At 40.6% G+C, this 20,014-nt stretch overlaps 2 protein-coding genes across 3 annotated transcripts; one reads left to right on the top strand and one right to left on the bottom strand.

The window, feature by feature from the left end:
- Positions 1 to 80: 80 nt before the first annotated feature.
- Positions 81 to 11,702, top strand: LOC139115468 (globin-like). Its single transcript, XM_070677582.1, has 4 exons — positions 81 to 836; positions 8,658 to 8,834; positions 10,021 to 10,249; positions 10,826 to 11,702. Exons 2-4 carry the CDS (start codon positions 8,680 to 8,682, stop codon positions 10,994 to 10,996), a joined length of 555 nt encoding a protein of 184 aa, XP_070533683.1. The 5' UTR covers positions 81 to 836; positions 8,658 to 8,679; the 3' UTR covers positions 10,997 to 11,702.
- Positions 10,770 to 19,834, bottom strand: LOC139115467 (beta,beta-carotene 15,15'-dioxygenase-like). 2 transcript variants are annotated; one of them, XM_070677581.1, is made up of 13 exons: positions 19,808 to 19,834; positions 19,385 to 19,487; positions 18,502 to 18,669; positions 17,951 to 18,092; positions 17,252 to 17,345; positions 16,809 to 16,923; positions 16,086 to 16,275; positions 14,754 to 14,962; positions 14,296 to 14,441; positions 13,865 to 13,966; positions 13,185 to 13,382; positions 12,533 to 12,680; positions 10,770 to 11,997 (listed from the first exon to the last, which is right to left on the bottom strand). In XM_070677581.1, the coding sequence occupies exons 3-13, from the start codon at positions 18,659 to 18,661 to the stop codon at positions 11,801 to 11,803; spliced, it is 1,701 nt and encodes a 566-aa protein (XP_070533682.1). In that variant the 5' UTR covers positions 18,662 to 18,669; positions 19,385 to 19,487; positions 19,808 to 19,834; the 3' UTR covers positions 10,770 to 11,800. The 2 variants fall into 2 exon arrangements, with proteins under 2 accessions (XP_070533682.1, XP_070533681.1); XM_070677580.1 differs by lacking the exon at positions 19,808 to 19,834 and having other exon boundaries at positions 19,385 to 19,797.
- Between the last annotated feature and the right edge of the window lie 180 nt (positions 19,835 to 20,014).

Below are 20,014 nucleotides of genomic sequence, written 5' to 3'. Positions count from 1 at the left end.
TTAGTATAGCGCCACAGTCGCTTGTGGTTTGGCACATGGCGACCCCCACCCCCCTTGTCGTCAGAACAAGATTGAGCGGCTGCCTAAACACTATAGCGACTGTAGAGTAACGTAGACCCGGCTTTACGAGTCACTAGTGACAACGTCGACACGCCATACGCTAACGAATCGCATCCAAAGGTTAATCACCCGGACACTGCCATGTGCGGATACAGCCCGATTGTGTAAATACGTCGCGATTTCGCAACTCCCAGACTTTATTGTCGGAAACTCAGGGCATGACGGCGTAGGGGTGATGCAAGGCTTTCGCTGAGTTTCTTTGACAACCCAGGAAACGCTGATGCAAGGATGCTAGAATCTTGCCGCAAGGAATTGGTTGGAAAACTCCACTTTAAAAGTAGAAACTCAAGCAGAGACCGGCACTGAAGATCTCGTTCAACTAAACTGGCGCCGTTTTAAGATGTTTTTGTTTTTTATACGCAACATGTCTAGGACTAGTAAACTGGTATTGTTTTCATTTAAGTCTACACTCACGACATGTCGGGAAACTGCAATGGAATTGCCCCTGAAACAAACACATATGCCAAACCACACCTATGGTCACGATGGAGAGTTCCAATGACTTATTGACCTTTTACCTCATCGCCGCGCCGAGGTGAACAGTTGACAGATACCGGTATAACAGTTCTGAGCACAGTTCCACGAGACCAGTTGTCTGCAGCAGTCGCCTGTCTCAATTTTATCCACCTGCCGCAGAGGTTAAAATTCAAGAAATTGTACAGACTCGTCGTTTGAGGAAGTTTTTGTCAAACAAAGTTCAAGTGATTTGAAAGTCGGTATGTATTTCATTTAAACCAGTTTTCCGCCAAGAATAACCTCTCCACTTACAGCTGTCTCTGCGACCGGTGGTTCCCACGCTAGTATTACAAGCCGTGAAATGCTGGTATTACCGGCAACTCCGATGAAAGGACAACAATACCCCTACAAGGTATTTCATCCCAGGGTTTTCTTTTGTTTTTCAACCTTCAACTCCCTTTGAACTACATCGACTGGATCAGTTCGCGATTTAGCTCAAAATTCACCTTTTTTAAAAAAAAAGAATGTTTGTCATGTACGATCAGAGCAGGCTGATAACACAACCCTGACGGACAATACCGCATTCGATATCCATTGAAGTCTATATTTCATATATTATCACATTAAACCGACAGAACTTTAATGCGGAACGGTCCTTGGAAACGATCAGCCTCCGATAGAGCTGAGCAGTTCAACTCGCAAGTCGTCAGTAGAATCGAGGCTGTCTCAAAGGGTCCTCTCAAGGTCAAAACGTCCGCACGTACGAAACGTACGAAATCGCCCTCCATTGACATCTTGGAGACAGAATAACAAACTTCATCATCAATCAGACACGCGTTATGAACTTCTCTCATGGATGCTACCACGTATAGCTTATTCCCGGGAGTTTATTTCTTGTGTGTCGTTGCAGAAATCATCCCATGGAGATCTCCAGCTAAGAATTCCGTCATCTTACTCTGCTTTAGACCTCCATATCGAGTGCTCAGCCTGTTTTCCAACACAAAAACCAAACTAAAACAAACAAAAAGCTTAATTTATTCCCAGGAATTTGTAATTTGATGTAACGCTGAACGGACAAGTTATTCGGTCGAGCTAACCGGTTAAATCTCGATTCGGACTAACAAAGCAAACCTGATATATTTTCTTTGGCTCAATTTTGTTTTGATCCCGTGTTTGCCTCTTTTGTAGTATCCTAGGCATTGTCAGAGCTTTGTATGCAATTATGCAGACCCAGGATTCTTCACAGACCAGATGCTTAACAATCCTGTTTTTGACCGACTTTTTCAAAAGTTTGTCAAAAGAGAAGAATTAAATGCCGACCTCAGGATCAATGTAGGTGTAGTTGCTGAGTACGTCACGAATTAGACAGGGTCGACATGCAGTGAACCAGTTTCAAAGTAGCTGTGTGACGTTTTTGTCAACAACATCTCCTTTGGGCGATAAGTTGACGATATCTGGCGATCTCATTGCCTGGACGCTATCTACTGTAGACAGCACTCTCCAGTGAACTGTGATGACACAAGGAACCGCACATTAGAAATTTCACCTGCATACAGCATAATGCTCGGCATCGCTGCACAGCAGAATGTATAGTGCCCGCATGGCCTTTCTGCACAGCAGTGTATGTGGCTTGGCACCACTGTGTACGCAGCAGCGTGTATAATGCCTTGTATGATGTTTGGCATCACTGCACAGCACAGTGTATGATGCTCAGGCTCACTGCACAACACAGTGTATAATACTTTGCCTCACTCCACAGCAGAGTGTATAATGTTTAACATTACTGCAAAGCAGAGTGTAGGGCAATAATACTGGGCATCGCTGCATAGCAGAGAGAACACTGCATGGCATAACTGCACAGGGTGTATTTAATATGCTCGGCATCACAGCACAGCAGATTGTATAATGCCGGGCAGCACTGCATATCACAGTGTATGTGGCTTGGCGTTGACTGCACAGCAGTGTGTGTCATGCTCGGCAGCTCTGCGCAGCAAAGTGTATATGCTTAGCATAACTGCACAGCAGATTGTATAATGCTTGGCAGCACTGCACATCAGAGTGTATCATGCTTGGCAGCACTGCGCAGCAAAGTGTATGTGGCTTGGTATCACTGCATAGCAGTGTGTATAATGCTTGGTATCGCTGCACAGCAGAATGTATTAATGCCTAGCATCACTGCATAGCAGAACGTATAACGCTTGGTATCGCTTCACAGCAGTGTGAACGGTATGACGAAAGAGTACATCACTAGTAAAATAAGGATTTAGCGTACACAGTGTGCAAATATCGATGTAAACAATGACATTGCTTTATTGCAACAATACCTGAACTTTGGTCAAATTCCACAGTAAGTTTTCAATGTATGGTTCGCAGTCCCCCGACCTCCTGTGTATGGCTTGATATAGAATGTACTGCATACCAACTCTTCGGCATATTTAAACCTTACATCAAGCGTGACGCGATCTCCTGAAAGGATTACCAATGTATCTTTGTAGTTCGTCAAATTCAAGTCAGTCAGTTTGATAGTTGGTGTGACTCTGTTTTCATAACTTTTACGTCAATAGAATTACAATGAGTTATATCAGTCCGAAACCACGAGCCGTTAAAGTCACAGAGGGAGCGGGTCACCAGAACAATGAATCGGAGTTGATAATTAACAGATCCGTGAGAAACATTACCGGTAGATTTTGGAGGTAAAAAGAATTAACAGGACAAAGCCAGGGATTTGTCATGTGGAGATTATTTCAGACAGCTATTTAGAGAAAACTGCTATCGTTTTTGAGTCAGGACAATTCTAGCGGCCACGCCAGGCATGGCGCCGGCTGATCATTGAACATAATTAAATCTCACCTCAAATAATGCCACTCTGAAACCCGTTCAAAATCGGTACGGTCAGCTAGATTGAAATCATTCGTTAAATATGTAAACGAGTCACTAGTTTGCATGACACGCAACGCACATATTCATCTATATAATTTTGTCATGACCAAAGGTTGATCAAATCTTTGTTTTACCTCCACGATCAAATTAATCTTTGTCAATTTCGACATATGGCCTTACTTCAATGCGGGGGTTAAAGGGAAGGGGTCGCCCCCTTTGCGGCTGCGCGACTTTCTGGTTGATGAATCGAATATTGCTGCTTCCCAGAAATTGGAATCGAGAGCATGTTCAAACAATGACTATTTAGCTTGTCAACACAGTGTCTCTATGTGTAAATGCATTGTTTTTATTTACATTTGAATCCTGATCCAGACCAGAATTCACTTGTAAAAAAATTGATGCGGTTTACTCATGTGTAAGCCGAGTTGACAAGCTCAACTTCATGTATCTATAAATATGCTGGGAAGTCGAACAAGAAACTGCACTTTATATTTAGAACAAAAATACTGAGAGAAAGATCAAAAGTTACTAGTTCTAGCCATTTAAGGTAGAACGCACCTCGGGGACAGACATTCGGACTCTCAACTTTTACAATTCTCTTCTGATATACCACATGTGCGGGTTCATTTTAAAGCTCTTGGTGAAAGGAAACTTTTCACCGGCTTAGTTTTCGAAATTCGAAAATTTTATTTTTTCTCCATAGAGTTAACACAGGGATGGCGGCCATTTTGAATTTCTAATATCGGTAAATCTTGTGTAATTTGTTCTCTAGTACCAAAATTTGCACGGTGACCCCCTATTTTTATTCTTGATTTTGAAAGAGAATGATTGAAAGATTCCTTGAGGAAAGTTAGAGCAAGAGTTTAAGTCTTTCACTTTCGAGGTGCATACTACCTTAATGTTGGTGGTATTATCCTGCTATTTCCACGAATTCTGCATTTTATTAGATATATATTTTTCCATGATTTCCGGTACGATCATGTTCCTCGGTCGTGCAAATCCATCGATATCTGATCGATTCTCCATTCGTGTACTACCCAGCGCCACCTACGATAAAACTGCGACACGACTAGTGTGTGCACGGAGAGTCATGCATTCGTTCGTTTGATTGCTTCGCCACTTACGCAAAGCATGATGCAAACGGCACAGAACCGTCGTTGACAGCAGTTTTATATTGGGAAAGTCCCCAGCACGTATATGGGCGTTAGATGGCGATGTGGGTCATTGGTTCATTAGATCAGTCATCGGAGAAGTCTGTCAGAAGCCAATAACCTTACATTTATAGTGCATTCAAAGTTGAAAGTGTGACAGATTTGTGTTCGAAGAGGTCAAATTCTCAGAGCGAAGAGATGAGCCGACACAGTTCAATGGGAAACGACTGAATGCGTCAGCTTTATTGATTTGCTGTTTACGGGCCCTTTACCTTGCCGCTGTCCATTGACTTAGTGCTTGCTCATCAGAACTTTCAAAAGGCCCAAGTTTCCCATAATTCATCTCGGACAGCTGAATGAAATGCAGAGTACACCATCAATTACTTTATCCAGACTCAAAAAAGGAAAATTATAGTACTCTCTCACAAGCTTCAAAATCAGCGATTATATCACCTATGATAATTCTTAAAACGCGTAAAGAAATTCATATTGAGGCTGTAGACGTATTCAGATGCCTTTTGACGCACTCAGTTGGGGGCAGGGACCGCCTTATGTTTTTAACATCAGAAGTGCGTGAAGAGTGATCTCAAAGATTGGAAGGGGGGGGTGAATTTGATGGATTTCCGTCCCCGATACATACGAATGCTCAATCTGTAAATCATATGTCAAAATGGGACGTGGTGAAGGTCATTCCTGAATCGGGACTTTGTCTGTCCCTTCAGAGCGTTTTTCCACCTTAAAGGGTTGCAACTGCACGGATTTGCTGTTTTGCCGGGTATTCAGGCAGAATGCTCTGAAGTGCTCTTCTATTCCGACACATAAACACTGGTTTATCAGTCCACCTAAAGTAACAGAACCCAGTTTTTTGCTTTAAATTACGTGACTGCTTTAAAACAAGCTTTCTAGTCAACAAAATCTGCAAGAAGATGTACGATAGATCGCAGAGAACATAATAATCTTGGTGTTTAACCCTTTGAGCGCCAAAGTAAACTTTTGTCACATTCATAAAGTGTACCCTAGTCAATTTTTTTCAGATTTCTGCCAAAATTTTGATGAAAACCCGTAGCGAATGAAATGTGACGTCCGTTTGGTCCAAAATAGTCAAACAAATTACAGAAAAATTCGAAAAAAATTGTTAAAATGTTGCACTAAAATTTAGATGGGAAAAAATGGTTAATGTTGTTCTTTTTGTCCGAGTCGTTTATGTTGTTATTGGGTAATAAAATTGAAAATCGAAAACAAGTATTTTCTTTTTGCTGCTCCATTTCTACTGTTGACCTTCGAAATAGTTGTAAAAGAAAATAGCAATTATAGAGCTTCTGACGCTTTGAGATGCCACGAAGATTGAGTACAGTGCCGTGTTCTTTCTTTACTGTACACACAGACAGAATAGACTCGGGCGGTGTGTGTATAAAGGAATGAATGGACACCGGCGCTGCGTGTGTACATATGGAAAGAATGGTCACCGACATTGTCTGTGTATGTTGGAAAGCATGGACACTGGTGCATGGTGCTATACTCAAACATCCAGATTACTCTATTCCATATGGATAGATCACCGATCGTACAAGCGCGCAATATCTTATCGCGAACAACGCTTGTTTTAATCTAGAATATTCTTTTTACGTGCTATACATTGATTCTCCATGAATCGATATTTTTTATTCAATAGCACGTCGTAAGTAACAAGGTGAGGTGGCCAAGTTTTGCCAAGAGTTTGATAGAAATGGTGGTGGCGATGTTGTTTCCTAACTCTATACTATACGCATAGTTATATGCCATGACAGCGGTAGAAAGGTTAAGGTAGTACGACCCTCAAAAGTGAAGGACTTAAACTTTTTCTCAAATTTTCATAAAGGAAACTTTCAACCATTCTCTTACCAAATTTAAATATAAAAATCAGGGGTCACCATGCAAAGTTTAGTACCACAGAAACAAGTTAGCTAACCTTAACATTTACCGATATTGGAATACAAAATGGCCGCCATTCCTGTGTTAACTCTATTGGGAAAAATTAAATTTGGATTTTTGAAAAAACTAAGACAGTGAAAATATTTGTTACACTTAGAGCTTTAAAATGCCTAACAAGCGGTAGATCAGAAAAGTATTTAAAAAAATTGGAGTCCAAATATCTGTTCCCGAAGATCATTCTAAAGTTGCAACTTGTGACCTTACTCTAGGCCTACTCCGGTCTCTGCCGGTCAATGTACCCTTTTGGGTCAATGTACCCTTTTCAGTACGCACTGTTGCTCTCTCTCTCCCTTTCTCATGCCTGTTTGCGTCAATCTGACTTTGTATAGAGAGAACACATGTCGTAAGATAAATTGATTACTTGTCTGTGCAAAACAAACTGTCAACAAATATCCGGTTGAAGCATGTGTGCTCTCGTGAAGGCTTTGGGCGATTCTCTGCAAATGAGTGCAATGACGCACAGAGGCCACGGCTGTAAAAGTCATTACTTGTTTTCCAAACGGCAATAGTCAAATGCTGATTGGCTCGATGTTAAGTGATGTATAGAATGTCTTATGACAAACTTCATTATTAGAAATATGAAAAAATTGCATACCAACCAAAGCTGTCGACGCGTCTGGATCGTTAAAAAGACATGATAGCATTTTACCAGGTTTTGAGTGGAAGGCAATTTCGCCTTAGAGCCACGTAAGCCTGTTGATTTTAGCTCTATACATTCAAAGGACTCAACTTGCAAGCAAAGTTCAGATATCTGAGTTTAGAGTTTCTGCCGCTGAGAAAGATGTATTCATGTTGGTTGCGCATCGAACATTTAATTTTCCAATCGCGTTAACATGGGCATGGCAGACTTCTCAAATATCCATAAAGTATCGGCAGTTTACTCAACTAGCACCAAAACCTTGCACGGTGATCTCCACTTTGCCTTTATTTTTGAAAGAGAATGGTTTAAAGACATATAATATAAAGTTTCCTCGAAGAGAGTTTGAGTAAAAGTTTAAAAACTTTCAATTTCATGTCGCGTTCTGCCATAATCATGCAAGACCTGTAGTGGTCAAGCCACTGAAACTACCAATATACTCAGTATAGTACAAAAGCCTATCGCTCGTCAATTTCACGTTTGAACGTTGCTCTGCTCATTTGATACCAACGTTCGATTCTGTTTACACGGAGTGACACACAGACAAAGAAACAACAGACACAGAAACATGTATTTCTCGCTCTTGTTGTTATTCGATGTAACAGACATACCGACAGTCCTGTTGAGCTTTTTTCTTCCTCCGTAACTAACGTTATCGCGTCGCTTGCCTATCATTTGGAATCCGGAGGATAAAAGGGACGCCAGTCTCCATTCAATTTGCCAAATAGTTAAAAGTTGGGTTCAAACTGTGTGCTGATCAAACGTTGCCGTTGACAAACTACGTCGAGCAAGAATTCACTGGTATTTCGATATGATTAGGCAGTGGAAAAACAAGACTGTATAAACAGGAACAAAGTTCTGGAAAACGCATCATGAGTTAAAACCGATGGATTTTTCAATAAAGTATTCTGGCAAAGCTCCATAATCTGTGAATTACCTAAAATTAAACTCAATTACAGACATCCCCATCGCGGCGCTGTGTGCTCAGGTAGGTGCAAACAAGTCTACTTGTGCCTCGGGAGCCTTTCGGCAATTAGATGCGCCGAACACTTCTAACACACACGTGGGGCCAGATGGTGAACCACGGCATAACAGTCGAACTCTGTATGTGTACAACTGAACCGCAAAGCTGATGAGAATCAGACGAAAAAATGAAGAATCTGAAAAATAAATCATCAAACTCTAAAGTACGCACGTAGCGATCTATAAAACTCTAACAGTCAACTTGCAATCTATGTGTGGAGGTCACTGCTTTTGTATTTTTAAGTTCTTTGACTTGACCTGTCATGCCAGCAAAGGCGCTGTGGACAAAGACTTTCCGTAACATGCAAATTAACAACTGCGTCACACGAAAAAAATTGTACTGATGCACGTACATAGTAACATCATCAGCGGAGGCTCGGATATTTTTTATTCTTCTTCCTCTTCACTGTTCTCTGTAGATACATACAGACGAAGTTCAACATGGGTTCAATGTGGAGCTACTTCACGTGGTCGTCAGATGGCGATGTTCCGGATCCTAACACCACACTGACACCAAATGAAAAGAAAGCGCTGAGAGACACCTGGAGCGTGATTTACGCGAATAAACGGGAGAATGGTGCGGCGTTCTTCCTAAAGTAAGTTTATACATGTTGTTCTATCAAATTCAACGAAAGGGAGAGTACGCGAAGTTTCATTCAGTCTATCACCCTGAAGGCATTTTACGTCATCTATTATGGTCTGTGTTATTGCCAGACATAAAAACAGCCCTCGTCTCGACTGGCGACAACCTTCCCTAACACGGTCAACTGTAATTTTACGTGTCAAAACTACAAGCGGTACGGAGCCCAGTCATTGAAAAAGTCGCTGTTGGACATTTTGGGGCCAGCAAACACAGGTTAAAGAGACGGTTGCATAAGATTTCCAGGCGGGCAGACTAGTTGTTTCCCCGGATCAAACTTCAAAGCTAACACAAACCTTCCTCGTAAAACAAGCCATCGTCCATTAGTAAGTTGGACGACAGAATTATCGACGCATTTAGAAAGGTAGCTGCTCGTAAACCTACACCAGGATGTGAACACTGGAAGACGATAAATACAATCCCGGGCCATCGCCTTGTTTTGCTCGCCATTGGACAAAACAAGAAAACAGGTTATTTCTAATGCACAACATGTCAATCGAGACTCGCCGCTGGACATGTGGGTAAACAACTCCGAAATATTACAAAAGAGACAGAGCGCTAGTACGCACAGCAGGAAACATCTATGCATGTTCCTTAGATCACACATTTACACCGCAACACATATCAACACATTCTGCCCACAGGTTCCTGAGTTGCAGCATCTTTACAAATTTGTACCTCATTTGCATATTTTTGAGACAAACATCTTGATTCGAACATATTTACATCTCCAACCAAGGATGCCTCCAAGTACCAAATATGCAGACGGTGGATTTTGCGGTTTTTGTGTTTTTGATGCTGATTGACTAACGTACATACATACACACAGACGGCCATTTTCCACCTTACAAGAATACCTTCCATTTGCATATATACATATGCTTATATGGGAGCTAAAAAGTGAAATTATCATCATCATGCTTGAAAGCATGTTCCTGTCCAGTTGTTTTTGTGTCAGTAGTTTATTTATAGCTTAAATAAATAATAAATAAATAAATATTTAAATAAATATATGCGTCTCTAGCAAATTAGGACAGGAGACCAACTTCAATTTTTGTTTTCCTGGCTAAGGTTCGATCCATTGTGCATGGTGGGGGCATTAACCTAAACGCATTTACAGATGCCGGTCACGTTAATTTCAGGTTATTTGAAGTACATCCCGATTACAAGAAGCTGTTTAAGAATCTTGAAGGGATCAACGACTTGGAAGAGCTTGCCAAACATCCAAGGCTGAAGGCCCATGGTCTCCGCGTGATGGCGTCCTTCAACTCTCTCGTCGAAAATTTGGATGACGCTGAAGTTCTTGTCCAACTGCTGGTCGACATCGGAATTTCGCACGCCAAACACAAGGTCAAAGAGGAAAACTTCAACGTGAGTATCATGGAAGTTAATTTTATATTATAGCAATATGATGAAGATAATGAAACACTGTCGACATTATGCCGTTTATTTATAGAGTCGTTTCCACTAGAACTTTGAGTCCCGCTTACTTGAAGGTAAACATTGGGAGAAGGTCTTCTGAGCTTCCGAAGATTTATGTATTTTTTGGATAAGCCATACATGCTTCTAAGATTTTCTGATCATATATCACCATCTCTAACGTCACGTAACTGTTAGTGTGTAGACATTATAGTAATTTATCATTCTAAAATGCCACATACATGCATATACACGTACGTACCAAGACAGGTACATACATATACATGTATACATAAATGCATAAACAGACAGACATACACAGAGACAGACAGACAGACAGACAGACAGACAGACAGACCATGTAAACTGTTACGTTACATAAATACACATCCTTACTTCCCTTCCGAATGGATAGACAGACAGACAGACAGACACAGACAGACAGATAAACAGGCAGACAAAGACATGAATATTTTATAAAACTCCTAAGACGAGACAGTGTTTAATTATATCCGTTTCTGACACCAGGAGCTTGGAGGAATAGTATTGTGGCTTATTGAGACTAAAAGCGGCAACAGTTACTCAGAATATGCTAAGGAAGCCTGGACCAAAGCATGGGGAGTTATGAAACCCATCATGGTCAAAGCACTCAACGACGCCTCCGAGGAACAAAAACAAGCCCAGCTGAAGACTGGTTGATGGAAACGTTGAAAAGAATAACAGATCTCAAGCAAGAACATTTCTGTGTTTAGGAACTACTCGTACGTTATAGTACATGAGGGCTAGCTGTACCTCAGACATAAACTCCAGGAAAAGCTTTCACAGCACAAATATTAATGCGGTGAACCTCTTCAAAAGTGTGTCAAAGGCAGTAACATCGCTACATAACTAAATCAGAAATAGTGGTAAAGGGACTGTGTTTATTTTTATACAACAACTGTAGAATACCTTTCAACGAGAGAACACTTTCTGCAATTCTACTGCATATGCAAATATAAATTATATAATGCATAAAATATAATTAAATTAATTATATATGCATATATTTTATTACTTATCTTGCTTTTACTGTATTTAAACCGGGCAAATATCAACGAGCAAACACTAACAGATGTGGACCAAAACGCTACTCCGAGTGGCAACAGGCAGTTTTTGAAAAGGCTGAGATGGTTAATTCCAGTATTCCACCACAGGTAACCAGCGCGTCGAAGTAAGGTTTATTCTAAAACTATCTGACTGCTTCGAGGAATCGATGTATCGTATGTCGGTTTTGTAGGCAGACAACTCAATCTATGCCTTTTGCTCCTTTATCTTTCAGTTGACATGTCAATTTATTAATGCTTTGTCGAATTCCCAAGTAAGACGAAGAAATAAAAGCATCAAGCTTGAGTTTCAATAAAGTAAATAGCGGTGTTTTTGCTTGTCTTGCACAGATAGAGGGCGCTTTTCACACTGTCGAGAACCTTATGAGCTGCATTGGCAAAGTATGATCGGCAATATCTCTCACCGTTTCATGAAAACTAAAATGGCGACACACAGGAATACGAACACGACGCATGTAGTATGTCTTGACAAAGTTACCGTGCCTTCATCGAATGCCTTTTCGATGAATTTGCTGTGAAATCCAAAGGGCATGAGCTCGGGCGATATCGCTCGCCCTAGCTCTGCGAATGATTTGCCGTCCAGCACGACGACCATTCCTGTGAACGAATCAACGGGAAAACGAGTGAATGAATATGCAAGCAAAATAATAAACAAACCAACGGAAGAAATGTAACCTTTGATTCTTTCGAGAAATTTTCCTTTCCTGTAAGTTAATTCATTTCCGAACCATATCAATACGTATTTTCCTGCGCTTGTATCATGTTTCTTCTGATTAAATAGCCTAGGCATTTAATGAATAAACACAAATTCATGCAAATGTTGATCCGAAAACCCCGTTTGGCTATTTACAGTTCTTTTGTACTTATAAAGGAATACGACGACAACTCAATTTCTACATACCTGATGCGTATCCTATCATCATCATAGTAAAATGTGGCACACATAAGCTCTTTATATAATGAAACTTGACAAAAATTTCCTCAGTGCACAAGGACATGTTACACAAACAGACACACAAACGCACACAATGGACACCTGGCGACAACATCGGTATCCTGGGGCACTTGAAAAAGCACCTGGTCGCCGAAAATGTGCGAAAAGCTGCCATAGCTATGACGTCAAAATACATACCCTTTCCAGTGTTGGTATCAAGAACATTTGCAAGAATCACTCCATCATCCTCGGCACTGGAGCCAGGTTTCTCGACAAAGATGGGCTCTCCTGGTATCAGGTCATCGTATGGACCCCAGTAGTTCGCCTCTCCGGTGTCAACATTCAGCTATAAAGCGTAACAGAATGCATGTAACGGGTACCAGTGCATGTTTGAGAACATTTTTCGATGAGTGCGCATGCGTGAGCTTCTTATATTTGTCTACGCCTTCACTTGCGTTGCTGTCGGACTTCGCATTTCGTAATCCCCGCATGCTTTTAGTGTGATCTCGCTTCTGCTGTCTACGATGTGAGTGACGATAAAGAATCCTATTTAAAACTTAGAAATTTCTGTTTTTGAATTCGTTTGGAGAGAAAATGACCAACGATGTAGAAATAGTTATTCGCAGTTAATGATCAACTGTGAGAGAATGAAAACCCGGGGATAGTATCAAATATAATTCCTGTAAGAAAATTTCGTATACTTCAAAGAATAAGTAGATGTCTGGTCAACCAAAACGTCGCTTATTGTGTGAAAATACATTTCTTTAGAGCAAACGTATCGTTCTAGATATCATAGAAAACGACATTGTACAGTTTTATGTCAAGTTGCATTATCATTCTCCGACCTTACCTTGATTAGGACATTGGGCGCAGGATCCAATCCAATCATGTAGGCATACTTGTAAGGTTTGCCGCTGTGACTTTGATAATTGATAGTTGAAAATTCCACCAAGTCATGGTCACGTTTTGGAAATAGTTCTTTCCTTTCTGTCAAGGACCAGTCTGATGTATTCACAACAAACCTCTCCACTCTAGTTCGCAATCCTTTCTGCAAAACAAGAGTAAAGTTTTCTGTTTATAGTACAGTAAAAGGCGCCTCCAGGACAGATATTCGAACTCTCAAACTTTAACAATATTCTTTTGGCCCACCACCCGTGGGGGCTCATCTTGAAGCTTATGGAGTAATAAAGTTTTACCGGCTAATAGAGTGAAACTCATGAATTTTATTTTTCCCCCCATAGAGATAACACAGGGATGGAGGCCATTTTGAATTTCAAATATCAGTAAATATTGATTTTCTCTAGTTCCAAAATTTACAAATCCCTTATTTTTATCCTTTATTTTGAAAGAGAAACTTTGTTTGAGAGGCGCGATCTACCTTATGCCACTTTGTTGGGCAAAAACAAAGCTAAACCCAGCCAGAAAGAAACAGCATTGTTTTACACACTTTCTTGGAAAGACAACAGATGAAGACGACAAATCGTTTTTCAATCCTTTCAAGAGCTAGAATTTTTTCACGGCGTGACTTACCGAACCTTTCAAAAGATTCTTGATGTAAAAATGTCCGTAAGCGTCTCCACGATAGGTCAACATGTCGAGATACATCATGCCGTCTTTTTCGTAGGAATTCAACTGGAAAGAAACAAATCACAACAGATAAAAAATCGACACTTCCCGACATTATGGAATTTTGTTTCGAAGATATCATTCTAGGAATCAGGTTGATCATTGAATTATATAACTATTTCCATAATCTGCTTGTGCCAATTAAAAATTGTTCCATCATAATAGATTAGTATATATTAAATCTGTTACAGTAGATGGGCGTTCATTGGAAAAACTTCTTGTACGAGCTATATGAAAGATGTTTAAACTTTGAGAAAGATTACGATTGTTGTGTTGCCACTATGCCGTGGATCGTCCCCCTGACAATTTCTGCAGGTTGAGGGCAGTCGTCATACCTGATGCGTAACGAATAAACCATCTGGTGTTGAAAATTCCCCAACGACGTTTCTGGTCGATCGACTGATTACGACGAAACGCGTAGGTGAGGTCTCCGAGTACTCAGTTTTCGTCTTGAAAAACGGTTCCGGAGGTAATTTCTCATCTAGTACAACGAGAGAGTAATAATTTCTTTAGTGCACACGTCATATATCTACGTGGTTATGTGACAGCGCCTCGTGATGGTTATTGCCTAGCTGAAAGCGTCGCTTTTTCAACATTGTAATCAAGATGCAAAAACCCTATCACAAAGTCGACGTGCCAGAGTGATATAGGGACAGGACGTCCAGAACTGGAACAAACTATGTTAATTACTGCATCATAGCGTACAAAAAACGGACAACAAGGATAATTTAAAGCGACGATACATGAATGAATATCTTGATGACAGAAATCCTCTCATGTGACGACCACTTACTGAAAATTGAACAGACATCATACTTGTATGTTGAGGTTGGCATAACAAAGTAGTTTTCTGTCATGCAAAAGGAATGCATGTAGCCCCCTCTGTCGTCCATATCCGGATAAGAAGACCCAGGCGTGCACTCGGAAAGATTGAACGGCCCGGCCTCATGGAATAAGGCGACTGGAATACGCGTGTCGTCGACCACTTTGTACAGCATCCGCCTATGTGAATACAACAATGGGATTTAGACGATTAAAAAAACTATTTCAGACTTGAACCTCGATGCAATATCAGGAAGTACAAAGATATCAATATTTGAAGGTGGAGAAACCTGACCTATTCACAATGGTAGTGATGCGATGCCGGGTAAACGTTAGAGATTACACCAAGTGTTACAGGGTCGTTCGTTCGGTCTTATGACAACAATTTTCATAGTAGAAGATACCTCTGGGACAATATATATATATATATATATATATATATATATATATATATATATATATATATATATATATATATATTAAATGGCATGTACACTGCCAAATTGTGATTCCGAATATATAGTAATGTTGAAATGAAGAGCAAACAGTCGCAGTTACTGTCATTATAATAAATTACATTTTTGGTACTCAGATACCTTAAGAACAAAACGAAGCACAAAATATTGTGTGACAATGTCTTCGCAATATTAAAACTGTATGTCTCCGTTTGTCTGTGTGTTGGAGAGAGAAAGGTGAGATACACGTAAGTGCAGAATATTTGTGTCTTGTTCAAATAAAGAAGCCAATAAGTGTTTGCTAAAAGTCATGGATTAATGAGGTCATCGGTTGTGATACTGACCCAATCATCGGGTAAAATTTGGATTCTTGGTGATTCTACGAATTTCTGTTACTTTAATAGAGCTTGTATGGGGTACTCAGTTTAAAAGGCAAAACTTAGACCTCTCAGTGTCGACCAGTATGTATGATATGTTGAAATTCGTAAGAAAATCATTGATAATCGACGCACTATCATCATCATCATCATCATCATCATCATCATCATCATCATCATCATCGTCATCATCATCATCATCATCAGGAACATGACATATATGCACCCGGGTGCCACCTAGGGCTCTCTTGGCATCAACCAGCTCTGTCTGGGCTTGGTGGAGTGCTCGGTGACATCATCGCTACGTGTCAGAAACCGGAATATTTTTTACCTTTGTGACACATGTAGAACACAGGCGTTGGTGAAATCGGGCACTTGCATGTAGGTTCTTACACTATGGCGATACCATGAAATCACAACACTACATTTGCCAAACTTCACCGGCGCCTGTGCTATGGCCGTTCAACTTACGTCACATTTATCTTGGAGACATCACTCATGTTGTACATAGCAACAGCGCTGTAGATGGTAACGCCATCACCGCCATAGTGTTCATGGGCTGGATTGTTCAAGTAAGCCATGTACGGTGGCATACCAAAGTTGTCGTCCTTAAATTGATATGTTCCCAAGGTTTGCAGTGTGTCAAGGTCAAACTGCACTCCTGTAATGATCGAAAATTAGAACAACACGCTTTTTTCAAAACATTATATACTCATTACAGATACATTAACTCCCCCCCACATTCTCTATAATTTCAAAAAGCATAGAATGTAAAGTTTAGTATGGTAGTAGTAGATTACTTGAAGGATGAAGGGTACATATTTGGGGTAAAAACCCCATTTTTGGTATTAACAATAAACATTAATTAATGTCAAGAACTTGACACTACTTTATGAAATGCAACATCACATTTGAAACCAGAGTTTATGTTGAAGAGACGATAATTTTATTTTGCATTATTTATTACAATTCTTAAATGGTAGGAATTGAGAGACTGTCTTTAAAAAAGTGATTAACATCTTGTTAAGAAAAATTGAAACGACTCTTATTCCAAATGTAAGAACTTAATTACAAAAAAAAAGTAGGTGAATGGTTAACGGACGGACCCATAATGGATAGATAAGCGACATGGGCCATGAATAGATGTTCCAGTATCACAGTCGTGGATGGCATGGTACAGAGCCAAATACTTACCGGCAGTAGCTTCAGACATGGCTTCCACTTTGTCCCCGATCTTCCAAAATACCACATTGGGATTATCGTCAGGATAATCATGGAAGTCTTCCCACTTTTTGAATTGCTGTTGATCCTTTGAGAATAAGTGAACGATGGAACAAATGTGTAGATAAGAAGATACATGAATGAATGAATAGATGGATGGATGGATGGATGAATGAATAGAAAAAATGGATGAAGAAATACATTGATGTTTTTAAGTCTACTCAAAAGAGCCACAGCATGATTGGCCCTTTCTTCACACTAAACTGAATGCTTAACACTGATTGTGACCATACATCTACTACTGTCGAGTCTAGGAGTTCACCGTATAACCTTATTATAATATTCAGCGGATGTCGTAGATAAATCTTCTGTTAAAGTCACACTTCTAAAGACCTGCCTTCTACAGAATTACTTACAAAGGGACTGAAGGTTGTCCCCCACGCGACCTTTGACCTATCCATGTTCCGACTGTAGTAGTCAAATATCTTGAACAGCTGCGTCACATAGTACCTGCAAAGGACGCGCGAGACATATATTGCCTTCGTTGTAACCGTATTTCGATCTCGGGTCAATGGCTGACCGAGCCTAGCTCTGATGGGCACTCCCTGATTGGCAAGGTTTGATTGGGTGAACCACGGTCACTCCACAAGATGGAGTGACCATGGATGAACGTGGATAGCAAAGGCGCGTTTTGATGCCTTTGACTAGTTAGACAATGCAACGAGTTAAGTGTGAGCCTCAGAAAAGAGTGTAGAATTAGGACCAGACAGGAACAAGTTTGCCTCGCACGTTTAATTCATAGTCAGTAAAAAATTCGATTACTATTGTCCAGGTGTATTCGTGTTCACGTGGCACCATTGACATATCTTTTAGTAAATAACTTTATTAGTTGTTTTGATTTGATTTGATTGCCCGATCGGACATCTCTTTGACTTTCGTGAACGGTGAAAATTAGATGGTCTTCCTTTGTATGTACGTAACATAATTGGTGCCATAATATGGCTAGACTGCGTCCAGAAACGATAGTTCCACAAACGAATCTACTTATCTTGTCTAGGCTATAACTGACAACTCGAGCGAACATATTTTCTGCAGAACTCTTTATACTACAGTACCTGATCGAATATTGCACGTGACCACCGTTGAATTTAAAAGAAGAAACTGCTCCAACTCCGTCGAAAGTGTGCGTCAGTTTTTCTCCTACTTTGGGGTTGCTTTGGTTGCCATAGCTCCCTGCTGTCTGGTGCAAAAAGTATCCTAGAAATGAACAAGCAAAACGAGTCACGGTTGCAATGCCGCACATAAACAAGGTGAGGTAACAAATAACAAACTGTCGAACATATCAAAGTGAATACCACAAGGGCGGGCGTATATATGATAGATATGAAGTGTTCAACTTTAGCAAAGGTGCATGAATATCACCCACACGCGACACGATAAATCTTATGGAAGTGTAATTCTTCTCAAGTATACCGCTCTTTCCACTTTTCCAAACACAGACTGTGTAAACTTATTCGATACACTTTACGGAATTTCACGCTCAACTAGTACGTCTTACCGTCCTTGCTTGAAACATGGAGGTCAAACCTCAATGCTTGAAGATATAGCTAGGACCATCGGTGTCAATACCTGTACTGCGCACGGTGAATACTTTATTTTTACTCACCGGACAACCATTCTGGAATGTATCCTTCCACTTTAATGTCTGTGTAGGGGTGTTCCCGTTCTATGGTGCCAAAATAGGTCTTCAACAGGTCGTGGGCCATGTCGTCACATGTCGTCATGGTGATCAACGCAAAAAGGAATGCAACCTTCAGATCCACCATTTTACGGTCTATTAGAATGAAAGGCCATGGTTTCTTAAAAGCAAACAACTGACAATTCTTTGCCTACACTGGACCCCAGTCGCTTGGCTTTTCTCAGCAGCACGCGCGTCCACCCCACGACCCATGCGACAGGCTATCTTTAAAGCGAGAGTGAGCTGAAGTACATTTCTTCAATATTATGTTTTGATATTTGTATGCCCACAGACTTGGAGCGAGTCTATCATTTGTCGTAAGTATCTCGAATACTCGCAAATAAGCAGTGCCAACTAACAAGTAATTGTACAATCCCAGAACTGAACCATTGATAGTCGAAGGGAGTTCTTCGTCCGGTCAGAACATTGTAATATTATTCCCGCCATGTATTTTCGTTTGTTGTGGTGCCTATTTTCAGTTTGGGCGTCCCCTTTTACGCCCCATTGGTTGTCCTGTGCTTAGCTTGAATCAGGTCACAAAGGAACAATGACCCCACAGTGGTTAAGCAAACTATCAACGACAGTTCGTTCTGTTTTTGCGACCCTTAAAAACACTGTTCGTTCTTTTTCTAGGGTCCACAGTTCGAGGTAAAAGATTATTTCAGGATATATTAATATTAACAAACTTGTGAAATCGATACCATTACTTGTAATAGCTTATAAACTATTTGGAAACATCAACCTCGATGCCACATATTTATTTAGCGATGTTCGGGTGAATATCATTGTTCGATCAACTTCTCCAACTTACCTTAAATTAAACGAATCCTCAAACTTAAAAGCGTGTCGCAGTGATGTTGATTGTTTAACTTATCTTTGTCCACCGCTTACTCTCAATCTATATCGTCAATAAACTGCAAAAACGCGTGATTGTGAAAAAACATTTCGTTGAAAAGATTGAATCGGAATGACTAACACCCATGGCAGGTCAGGAGAAAACAGATCATAACCTTTGATCCCTCACGCAAAGCGATTACAGTACTTTATGTACTAGACTCTCTCACGGCCCCTCTGCTGCAACGCCTGTTGACCTTGCAAACACCCTAAGCAGTTCATCCGAGCAAAGCTTGGCTAAGTGAGCCGGTGAAGCCGCCAAGGGCTGTCTCAGTCAGCCTCACTCGCCAGGACGAGCTGCTCAGAGAACGAGGGGCCATGAGAGTGCCTATTGATGTACCTGCTGCGGTGAGCAGGGCGCAGTTGCAATCAAGGAATCCCTAGCATATCTGTGTATGTCGTAATAGGCGATGATATGTGTAAAACCAAAGGGAACTCTTGCTCCTTGTTTATTTGATTGTTTATGCGTGTTTGTCTATTTGTTACCATATAAACATGTACTGAATAATTAGATATTATTCCCTAATATTTTTCTTCGTTCAGGGAA

Source organism: Ptychodera flava, chromosome 17, assembly GCF_041260155.1.
Source record: "Ptychodera flava strain L36383 chromosome 17, AS_Pfla_20210202, whole genome shotgun sequence".
Taxonomy (NCBI): domain Eukaryota; kingdom Metazoa; phylum Hemichordata; class Enteropneusta; family Ptychoderidae; genus Ptychodera; species Ptychodera flava.
The sequence above is the reverse complement of the archived record's forward strand: the minus strand, read 5'-3'. Positions and strand labels throughout refer to the sequence as shown.